The following is a 12,091-nucleotide window of genomic DNA, read 5'->3' as shown; positions in this document are numbered from 1 at the left end:
AGCCCAGTGTTAATTGTTGTTCATCTATAGTACAAAGAAACACTTTATCTATGAACTTTAAATCTTTATTAGCAGAGAATATTCTTAGATAATGACTAAAGAGGAAAATAATATTAAAAAATGTATTCCATGTAGAAGAAATTACATTTTCTTACTTGGGTTCTATTACGTATGTCCTATGTAAACATTCTGTTCAATTTGCTTTAACAGTATAAAGCATCCTACACAGCAGATACTTACTCTCTGTAACTCCCATTTTTCAATAAGGTGCTCTACTTCACCTCCAAGGACTACAGTGTTTGAGTCATTCAAAAGCAGGAATCCATTTTTTATATCAATAATGCCTGAGAGTTTAACTTTGGTTCCAGGTGGTGTGTTCAGGCTAAAGTGAGAAACAAATTAAAAAAAATATTATTTTGAAAATTCCATTTCCAAAGCTGAAATTCTGCCTCATACTTTGAAAATAAAGGTCCATAAAAGTTAATCACAGTGTAAAGTCATTTTTCATCTATTTGATTATTTCCATTTTTGCCTACTAATTTTTTCTACTAATCAAAATACATATTATATACCTGTCAAAAATTTAATTGCAATATAGCTAAAACCCTAGGAGATATTTGATTATAATAACCCAAGATAATTTAGTATTCATGAGCCATAATCATCCACAAAGAAAACTGAAAAAAAATCATAGATCAATCAACCAACAAATATTTAAGTACCTATTATATGATAGCAACTATTCCGGGCACTAGTAATACCCAGACAAAAATGAAATAATCACTGTCTTCAAGGAGCTGTATTCTTTGGTTTTTTTTGTTTTTTTTTTTAGTGAGGCAATTGGGGTTAAGTGACTGGCCCAGGGTCACACAGCTAGTAAGTGTTAAGTGTTGAGGCCGGATTTGAACTCAGGTCCTCCTGACTCCCAGGGCTGGTGCTCTATCCACTGCGCCACCTAGCTGCCCCGAGCCTGTATTCTTTGAAGGAAAACATCTAAGTATACATAAAACATATGGGGCAGCTAGATGTAGCAGTGGATAGAGTGCTGGGCCAGAAGTTAGGAAAACTTCTCTTCCTGATTTCAAATCGGGCCTCAAACACTTACTAGCTGTGTGACCCTTGGCAAATCACTTAACCCTATTTACCTCAGTTTCCTCATCCATAAAATGAGCTGGAGATGGAAATGGCAAACCACTCGAATATCTTTGCCAAGAAAATCTCAAATGTGGTCACAAAGATCAGAAATTATGCAACAACATACCTAAAATATACTCAAATAGATCTGTTATCTCATCAACTCAGTTCCCTCCAATTAATAAGATGATGATAAAGATTAATCACTCATTCATGGCTGTCCACCCACTCCCATAAGTTTGCTACAGGGGATCCACCCAACATAGTGGAAGTTCTGCTTGCTTTCTCTTTACATCATCCAAGTTCCAGTGGAACACTGGCTCTTTCTACTAGCCACCCACTCTCCTCCACTATATGAACAGACCATTTTTCTTTCTATCACACATTTCTTTAACAACATTGTTTACTCTTAAGTGTCTTTGGAGTTCCTCATTGGTTATGTGTTGCCACCTTCTCCACAAACACCATACACTTCTTCCACCACCATCTAATGAGATACTGTTAACCATATCCTTCAGGTGCCTATTAATCTGCATCCTTTCAATTGTGTCCCTTTCAGCATGATCTTCCTCCTTACCCTGTTTTTCTCTCTTTCCCTGCCCTCTCCCCCATCTCTCCAGCAAGAAAGCCACCATCATTAGATTACAGAATGTGGAGGGGAGTAGGTGTAAAAAGGCTGGGGGAGGGGAAAGGGAGGATACGGTAAGACAGAGCAAAGAGGAGATTATGAAGACTTTAAATCCCAAATAAAGGATTTTACATTTGATCCAAGAAGCAACATGGAGTCACTAGAGTCTACTGAATTAGGGTGGGGAGAGGGTAAAGGGGGTTGGCATTTTCAGATCTGGAAAGTTGAATAGAAGATGGACTAAAAAGAAAAAGACTTGAGTCAGGGAAACCAACCAGAAAGCTACTAAAATAGTCTAAGTGTGAGACAGTGAGGGTCTACATTAGAGTGGCGGCAGTACCAGAAGAAGAGAGGCAGCACATATGATAGATATTAGGAAGGCAAAAATTAACAAGGACCTGACCAAGAAATTGAGGGGAGAGTGAGGAGTTGAATATGATACCTATGTTGTGAGCCTGTATGACTGGGAGGATGGTGGTGCCCATGACAGTAATAGGAAAGTTAGGAAGAGTAGAAGATTTAGGAAGAAAGACACTAAGTTCAGTTTTAGCTATGTGAAATAAGATGGCTATAAGAAAGTGCAAGGTGTCCAACTGGAGGTCAGGAAAGAGGTTAGGTGTAGGTGGCATAATAAATAGAGGACTGGGTTTGGAGTCAGGAAGACCTGAGTTCATATCTGGCCTCAGACATAAAATGGAAATAATAACAGCATCTATCTCCAAGGCTGTTGTGAAGATAAAATGAGATATTTGTAAGAGATTAGCATAGTGTAATAAGCACTATATAAATGTTGGCTATTACTAGGTTAGGACTGCATAAGTAAATCTGAGAATCATCAGTCCAAAGACGATAACTGAAGCCATGGAAGATGATGAGATTACTAAGTGAAATGGTAGAAAAATAAAAGATAAGAGGACACAGGACGGAGCTTTGAGATCTAGATATCCAAAATGAGCAGAAAAAGAGACTAAGAAGTCTCTTCATACACAGGTATGAGGAGAACCAGGGTAGAATAGGGTAACAAAAACCTAAAGAGAAGAAAATATCAAGGTGATATGACAGTGTTAAAAGATAAAGAGAGGTCAAGAGAAAGAGGATTAAGAAAGAGGCCATTAGATCTGGTAACTAAGGGATCACTGATAGATAACCTTGAGGACAGCAGTTCCAATTGAATGATAAAGTTGGGAGCCATACTGTAGAAATAGAAAAAAGGGAATGAAAGACAAGGAAGTGAAGGCATCAATTTTAGAATGGTTCTCAAAGAGTTTAACTACAAAAGTAGAGGAGAAATATGGCTGATAATAACAAGGTGGTGGGAAAGCTGGATGGTTCAAAAAAGGGTTAAGGATGAGAAGATATGGGCATTTTTGTAGAAAGTAGTAAATAGTAGATTGAGACTGAAGATAAGTGAAAGAGTAGGGATGATGAGAACAGTTTGCCTTGGAAATGAGATAATAAAGCCAACCTTAGAGTTATATAATTGCTAGCTATTATTACTTAACATGCCTTCAGCTTCAACAGATACATGATATTGGTATGGGTATTTCTGTGATATAGAGCACAAACTGTCTTAGTAGATGAATTTCATTCAGTGCCGTGGGTGAAAAAAATCATCATCTTACATCATCTTGACTAGATGATGGGTCTTTACAAACCCAACTAATATAATTCTGAGACAACAGAGATTATAATCTATCACCAGGCTCCAGTCTGTACCAACTTCCAGAGTTCTCCCTTTGCCAGTAACCTTCAAGATATAGTCACATATGAGTGACATAAGATGAGGAAGAGAGAAAACAGAGAACTCATCAAATGGCCTCAATGTTTTCACTGAAATATGTGGCAAGTTGTGGCACTTGAATTTAATGGAATATGACTATTCTATAAGAAATGATGTGGGTGATGAATACAGAAAAGCATGGAAAGATCTATATTGTTACAGAGTGAAGTAAGCAGAGCCAAAAAAATAATATGCACAATAACTACAAAACGTTAGTAGTACTCCATTTCTATTTGAATTTCACATGACTGGCTAAATAGTATCCAACTGGAAAAACTGAGAGGAATGAGCATTTGATAAAGGACAGCAGGTTTGATAACTGAAAGATAATTGGTAATTTCGCAGAAAGGTGAATAAATTCAGTGGTGAAGAGCAAAGACAGACTGCAAAGAGTTTTAAAAAAAAATGTGTGCGGGGAGAGGAAGTAAAGGCAATAGGTATAGATACCTTTTTCCTATAGGAGTTTTGCTAAAAAAAAAATGTAGGATGATAAGTTTGGGGGTATGGTAAAATCTCATAAGGGATTTTTCAGGAGCAGAGAGACAAGGATGTGTTTGTAGGGAACAGGGACAGTAGATTAAGAAAAGATTAAAGGTCAGAGGGAAAAAAAAAGGATAATTGTGAAGTTTCTCCACAGGAGAATACAGCAGGGGATGGGATCAAAGCTACCTACAGAAGGATTAGCACTGGTGAGAAGAAGGATCATATCTTCATCAAAGACAAGAGGAAAGGAAGAAAGAATGAGGAAAGATGGGTAAGGATTTTTTGAGATGTACAGAAAGCACCAAAAGGAACTCATAGTTAAATGGTCTCTATTTTCTCAGTAAAATATGAGGCTAATAAAAAAATAATAGACTCATTTATGCAGCCATCATTCTTAAATCAGCTGTCTCTGCAATGTCATGTCAGTGATTAGTTGGAGATCAAAAGATCACATTTACTATAAAACTAAAAGACAGTACAATTTTTTTAAATGGTATAGCATTAAAACTTAAATTTTATGTTTAAATGAGTTATTAATAAAGAAAAATTACATAGAAAATGATATACAAAAATTCAATATAAATATAAAAAACAACATTAACTATGACAATTTTATAAAGACCTTTTTTACAAAAGAAAAAAAAATACTAGGTCTATTATTTCATGCATATAGGTATCTCCAAGTGAGAAACTGCTTCCATCAATGCATCTTGGTATCTTCTTTGCAGATACCTATGGTCTTAAAAGAGTTGTTTAGGGTATTGACAGGTTAACTGAATTGGCCAGAGCCACACAACCACTATGTGTCACAGGTATAACTTAGAAAGATCCATGTCTTTATGATTCTGACACCAGCTCTCAATTCACTACATCAAGCTTCCTTGGAAACACAAATGAAATACAGTTAAATATTTGAACAACATTTTGAAATTATACCACACTGCCTCCCCAAAAGTCATTCAGAAGATCATCTGACATAAATTAATTGCAAAAAAACAAAAAAAGACACTGTTACTAAAAAGTGACTTAGCAAATACCTGACTGAAAAGGAAAACCTGATGTAGAAAAAAACACTCGTTGGAAAAAAGGTTGGCAAGAGACTCAACTAATCACAAGAGAACATCAACCAATATATACCTACTTTCTCATCTATAAAAATATTTATTAAAATAACATACAAACACATACAGGTCATTCTTAAAGGTAATTTGTAGGGAACAAGCCAACTTTCATAAGAAATACTATATAGCAGACCACATGAACTCTTAAAAAAGAAAGGAAGAGGATGAATGTTATCCTGAAAGGATTTAAAGAATAAAGCTGATTTTTCCCTATTGTTCTGATTATTCTTTCACAACATGACTTATGTGGAAATATGTTTAATGTGATTATACATATATAACCTTTTTTCAGATTGCTTTCTGTTTGGGGGAAGGGGGAAAGGAAGGGAGGAAGGGAGAACAATTTGGAATTCAAAATCTTATAAAAACAAATGTTGAAAACTATCTTTACATGTAACTGGAAAAAATAAAATACTATTGAGATTGGGGGGAAAAAAGAACGAAGCTGAAACAAAGGCAACTAAGAGCTAAAAAGTAGAAAAGATCTGGAAAGGTGTTTGCTTTTTTAAATTTTATTTTATTGATACCTTTGGTTTTTACATTACCTTCAATTCCCAATATATTTCTCCCTTCTCTCCCTCCCAGAGTTATCCCCTGTAACTAAGAATAAAAAAAGAAATAAAAAAGTTCAGCAAAACTAACCAACACACCATCCAAGTCTAACATTACACAGTGTTCCAAATCTATAGACTCCTACCTCTACAAAGAAAGGAAGGAGATATATTTTCACTATCTTTTTGGGGGGGCTAAGCATAGTCATCATAAATTCAGAGTATTTAGTTTTGGTTTTTGTTGATGGTATTTACTTTCCATTTATACTGCAATCATTATGCACAGTTTTCCTTGCAATTTATGCTGCAATTATTGTGCACAATTTTCCTAGTTGTTTATTTTATTTTGCATTAGTTCACATAGTTCTTCCCGTGTTTTGCAGTATTTTTCATGTCCATTGTTTCTTATGGGGGGATAATACTCAATTTACATTCATTATCAATCAACAGGCATTGCCTTTGTTTCTAGCTCTTCACAAAAACCAAGAGTGCTTCTATAAATATTTTAGTGTATAAGGGACTTTTTTTTTTAAACACTTAATTCCTTTAGGTATGCCTAGCTGTGATATCTCTAGTTTGAAAAGTATGGATTTTTTTAGCATAATTACAAATTGTCCTCTGGAATGGATAAACATAAACATATACATACATACTTATGTACAAAAATACACACATACATACATGTGTGTATATATTCATCTGCTTAATTAAAAGATAGGCTGCTAGGGCGGCTAGGTGGCCACAGTGGATAGAGCACCGGCCCTGGAGTCAGGAGTACCTGAGTTCAAATCTGGCATCAGACACTTAATACTTACTAGCTGTGTGACCCTGGGCAAGTCACTTAACCCCAATTGTCTCACTAAAAACAACAACAACAACAACAACAACATAAAAGATAGGCTGCTAAAAAAATCTAAAACCACCCCAAATCCCTAAAGCTAAGCTTAACATGGGCGTTTACATCAATACAGATTATCCAAACAATGAATAGAGAGAAAAGTTTTGTAATTTTAACTTAGAGGGTTCAAACAGTTGGAAGAGAAAGGTACTCTTTATATTCAGCAAAAAACCTGTTCTAATGGCTTTTTATTGGGTCCACAGAGTACAGAACTATGAAAAGATTTGCTCACCATAATTAGCAGCAATTAATGAAAATTGTTCCAAATTTTCAGATTGGGTGTGACTTGCCCAGGATCATAGGAAATAAGGCATGCCTAACTAACTAAAATACAAGGCAGTATATGCTAACGCCCATATAAATAATCTAGGAAATAGATGATGTAAGAATTTCAAAGGAAAAATGGCTGGAGACCCATGGTCTAAAATTCTACAGTATCAGCTCAATGATGCTCTCAAGAATGAAATTCTGAAGAAATAAAGAAAAACAACCCTAATTAAGAAAAAAGAAGAGTTGTCTAAAGATATTCATAGTAATACAAAGGGAATTAATAAAATCACTTGGATATTTAAAAGACATGCACAGAAAATGGAAGTAGGAACAAGCTATATATGATGAATAAAGAACATAGTATAATCCTACAAGAATAATGACAAGAGTGCTGAAATTGACAGTGAGCTGAGGCAAGTTAAACATAATGGTTTTTATCCAACCTGAAGAAAAGAGGAAGATCAGTAAAGGGACAAGACCAACAACTAGAGTAAACAGGACAATGACACCTAACAAAGCAAAGAAGAGATGCCTCATTCTTATTCTGATTGTTTTCTCTGCCAAAGAGAAAATTTGAACTAGAAAGGACTGAACAATTATGGCTAAAAAGAAAGAGATAACCAAGATAAGTAGGGTGATGGTATGAGAACACTTAGCTTCCCATAATGAATCCAAGACTAGAATCTCAAATGAACTCCTAAAGTAGTGAGAGAAAAAACCAAGAATAAAAACAAAAACAAAAGTAAAAACCAAAGTGGCAGATGTAAGTGATAGTCAGTATCAGAGATCTACTAGAGATCTTGGAGAAGAATATATATAATCCAGGAAAGAAAAGAAAAATGTGCTAATTAAAAAAAAAAAAAAGTCAGAGAACAGGGTCTGCCAATCACAGAACATTGGGCTTGACCTCTTACAAAACTCTGGAACTGGAGATATGGTTAGCAACTATATAGAAAAGGAAGATTTCACCAGAAAAAAAGCCAGCATGATTTCATCAAGAATAAGTCGGGTTAAATGAACTTTATTTCTTTTTTTGATCAGGTTCCTAAAACGGCTGAACCAGCAGTGGGTTATTAGAATACTGGACTTGGAATCAGAAAGACCTGGGTTCAAAACCTACCTCTAACTCTTAATAGCTGTGAGACCTTGACCAAATATTTAACATCTGTGAGCTTCAGGCAACTCCCTAAGGCTCATTTACTAAGTCATAAAGAAATTGAAATCTGCATTGGTGGACTAAATTCCCACATTAGAAATTCAAATGAAAGGAATATTAACATGTCAACTGGTAGATCAAAAGAACACTAATTAGAGTTTACCTATATTTTAGTGAAGCATTTGGTAAAAGTTTCTCATGCTATTATTATTGAAAAGATGAAAAGATATAGGGTAGGTGATATTAGTTGGAATCAGAAGAATTGGATGAATGGTTGGACCCAAAAAGCAGTCAAAAAACGGTTAGATGACAACTTGTCTCCTGTACAGTATTCTAAGAGTCTTAGTTCAATCAAAGACTTGAATTAGGGCACAGGTGGCTTGTTTATCAAACTTGCAAGTGACATCTAAGACAGATAGCTAACTTAGTGGATGAAGTCTAGATTTAAAAAAAAATTTAATAACAATAACAACAAGAAAAATAAGGGTAAGAGTAATTTAGCATTTACATAGGGCTTTCAGGCTTGAAAAGTGCTTTACAAATATTAATTATCTCATCTGATCCTCACAACAATCCCCAGAGGTAGGTGTTATTATTGTCTCCATTTTATAGATGGGGAAACTGAGGAGGACAGTTAAATGATTTGCCCAAGGTCCCACAGCCAGTAGGTGTCCAAGACCAAATTGGAACTCAAGTCTTCCAGACTCCAAGTCTACTCTATCCCAAGTCACCTGCTCCCTCTAAAATAAGACAAAAGTAAAATGAAGGAACTAGAGTTATACAGTGCAAAGAAGTGAAGACTTAGAGAAAATATTTAAAGTGGTCTCATGGAGGAGGAGGAGGATTAAAATTCATTCTACTTATTGCAAAGGGAAAGAAATAAGCGTAATGGGTGGAAGTTCCAAGGGCAGTTAGGCTTAATGTAGGAACAAATTTTCTAACAATGAGATCTGTCCAAAAGTGAAACAGGCTCCTCCAGAATGTGGAGAGTATCCCATCACTTTGCAGTCTTCAAGCAGAGACTTGTTGGGGATGCTATAGAAGAAACTCATGTTCAGGTATAGGTTGAACCAGATAGATTTAACTAGACAACTTGCAGATCCCTTTCCAATCTCATATTCTTTAATTAGGATTCTGTGGGTCTTAATAAAAAGGAAGAGGGGAGAAAAAAGATAAGAGAGAAACTTTCAGACCCTGAGCATAATTATATGGTAGGGATGATAATCTGTAAGGAAAGAAAAAAAAATTAAGCTCTGAGGTATTAGGAAACCTTTTTAAAGAGCTTTTTCTTCCTAGAGATAAAAGTGACACCCCTGTCTTATTGAGGAGTGCAAAGGGCACTTGGTCAGGGGCCTAAGGTATTACTCATCAGTATCACTTAAAGGACAATTACACACCAAAGAATAAGGTGGGAAACATAAGTGAACTCTACAAAGATGGGTCACAGGGTTGACCAAAGGAAATACATGCTCATGAAGCAGCTATCTTCCCTGTACTCTGTAGTACATAGCTCAGTTCCAAGCTGGCTTGGTTGGATGCCTCTAGCTAAGAAGACTGAAAAAGGGAAAAAGAAAAATGGTCTATGAGTTTATAATGACTTTAGAATCTCACATGTCAGAGTCTAATTATATTATTACCTATGAAAATGTGCTTGGATCAAAAGAGTTTTTTGAATCCTGAAGAGCACCCTAGGTACATGGAACCAGAGCACGTTAGAGATAAACAGAGTAAAAAGATCCCTACGTCCAACTCTCTGCTGCTACCTCACAGCCAGGCTTGTCAGGCGACAAGACCTCACACCTCAGACCTCTGATACTCTCTTCTTTCCCTCTCCAGATGGGCCTAGCATGTCGCCTGAGGAAAGGTTACAGGCTGAGGGGACAGGCTGGCTCTCTTCCACATACCTCAAAGCAACCACTTACATCTGTATCAGCATAAGGCATTTCCCACCTCCTGCTGCCAGCACACTATCCCAAGTGAGATATGGAGAACTTTTAGTGCAAAGGAAAGCAACCCTTCCTTCAACTTCAGGTCTCTCCTGCTGTGCTTGTCCTACAGGAGTGACCTTCACTCAGAACTGAACATTCTCACACCTGATCATAGCCGCCACATCTCAGTGACTCTGAACTTCATTCCACACACCCCTATCACGCAATTCCTCATTCCCATCCCTTCAACCCGCCCACCCCAAAGCTTCTTCCTAACTCCGCCCAGCCCGTCTACTGTACCTTTTGCAATGCCTGTTCCATAGGCAATAAATTTCCCTTCATATCAAATCTATTCCTCCACCACTCCTTCCATCTACTAGAGCTTACCGAAATCTGGCTTTCCCCTGCTGACAAGACTGTGGGTCACCTTTTCCAGTGCTGACTGTACCTTCACTAACACCCTTTGGCTCACAGGTCAGGACAGGGGAGCTGAAATAGTCCTAATTCCAAATGACCACTTCCATGTTCTCCCCTTTCCTCCATGAGTAACCTTTCTTCCTTTGAAGTTCATGTTACTTATATGTATCACCCGATCAAAATCTTAGTAGCTCTTGTCTACAGACTTACAAGTAACTCCCCTTCCTTCTTCAATGGGTTTGATACCTGGCTTACAATATTTCTCTCAACTCCTGTCGTCATCTAAGGGATTTCAGCACGCATATCAATTCTTCCTCAAAGACCCAACTATTCATATTCAGTTCCTCAACCTACTCTTTCTTCTCTCATGAGCTACTCCTCCACCCCACCTGAATCACATACAAGGACAACCCTTGATTTCTGAGAGATGAGATAGATTATGATTGGATAACAGAATTTCAGAATTCTTGAACATAAAAGTGTTTTCATACAGGGGCACCTAAAATTTGGTTGTACTGCCACAAATACAAATTTCTTCTGAAGGGAGTAAAAGCACTTCATTTTTTCAAAAGCTCATTCTCTAAGTTTAAGCAAATATCTTCTAAAATTCCTAAAGAGCAGCCCATTTTGCACATAATGCTTCTCTACCAAGTCAAGATTCTAACTACAGACAGCAAATTTAGAAACAACAGATAAGTAACCAATATTTTCCTGTCTCTTAAGGTATTATCAATTTCAGGTTTGTCTGTGATATTATTTCCAATCTTTTGGATATAATTCCAATCTTTTCTTAAAGATTCATGATATATAGGCATAAGGCTTCTGTGTAATCGAAAATCCTTCAAATTCCAGAAATCAAACATCAATTTTAAAAACCCAAAACACAAATTTAGAAATGTGTCATTCACCTTATTTTTGACATATAATTAAATTCTACTGCTGTGCAACTTATATGGCCATCAGTCATCTGCAAGCGCAGCATCCTTGGTGCAACTTGAGATTCTTCATTATCCTTTGGAGCAGCAACATTGCGGATTTTTTGAATCTGTAGAACACATGGGCCTTCGATCTGTAAAGACAAAGAATTACTTTTAAATAACTTGCTATTCTCATTTTTAGTGATTTTTTTTTCCTTTGGTGACATTTTTGAGTATCACTGTTTAAATTCAATTCATTAAATAGAGATAAATCTGATATTAGACAAGAAACATCAGTTTTACTTTGGTAGCTCCACATTTTAAGAGAAATTCTTCTTGGAAAAGGTGTTTTTAAAAAACAAGTCTCTTTCTCAAGCATACACGAGTCTCTCTTTGGGAAGAGAGTTATGGTGTCTGGTGAAAGGGTATTAATAGAAGATTTTAGAATTCTTTACTGCAAATTTTTTACTTCTGATACTTATTATTATGTGAAACTGAACAAAGATATGAACGCACCCTCTTCTGGTAAAACCAAAGAATACTATTCTCCATTAGCTAAGAATTCCAACTTTCCCAAGTTCAATTCATCTGAGCAATAGTATATTCATATATGTAGTATTCATAAATATTTTTAAATTTAGACTTGCATTTCTTGAGTTGGAGACAGGAAGAAATGTACTTTCTCATAGGCCATCCATGTCTACCAAACCAAAAAAATAAAATAAAGTTAATGTATTAATTGGTTTTCTAATTAAGCATTTATGAAATAGCATAATGTATCTGGGAAATGACGGCAAAATTTGTCTTA

At 36.1% G+C, this 12,091-nt stretch overlaps 1 protein-coding gene across 1 annotated transcript in view; it reads right to left on the bottom strand.

Annotated features, from left to right (window-relative positions):
- TDRD3 (tudor domain containing 3) overlaps positions 1 to 12,091 on the bottom strand; it is a 172,922-nt gene that overhangs the window by 104,584 nt on the left and 56,247 nt on the right. The window contains 2 exon segments of the mRNA XM_043996878.1: positions 241 to 382; positions 11,275 to 11,435. Coding sequence (XP_043852813.1) covers positions 241 to 382; positions 11,275 to 11,435 — 303 coding nt within the window.

The sequence above is a fragment of the Dromiciops gliroides genome, chromosome 3 (genome assembly GCF_019393635.1).
Source record: "Dromiciops gliroides isolate mDroGli1 chromosome 3, mDroGli1.pri, whole genome shotgun sequence".
Classification (NCBI taxonomy): domain Eukaryota; kingdom Metazoa; phylum Chordata; class Mammalia; order Microbiotheria; family Microbiotheriidae; genus Dromiciops; species Dromiciops gliroides.
The sequence above is the reverse complement of the archived record's forward strand: the minus strand, read 5'-3'. Positions and strand labels throughout refer to the sequence as shown.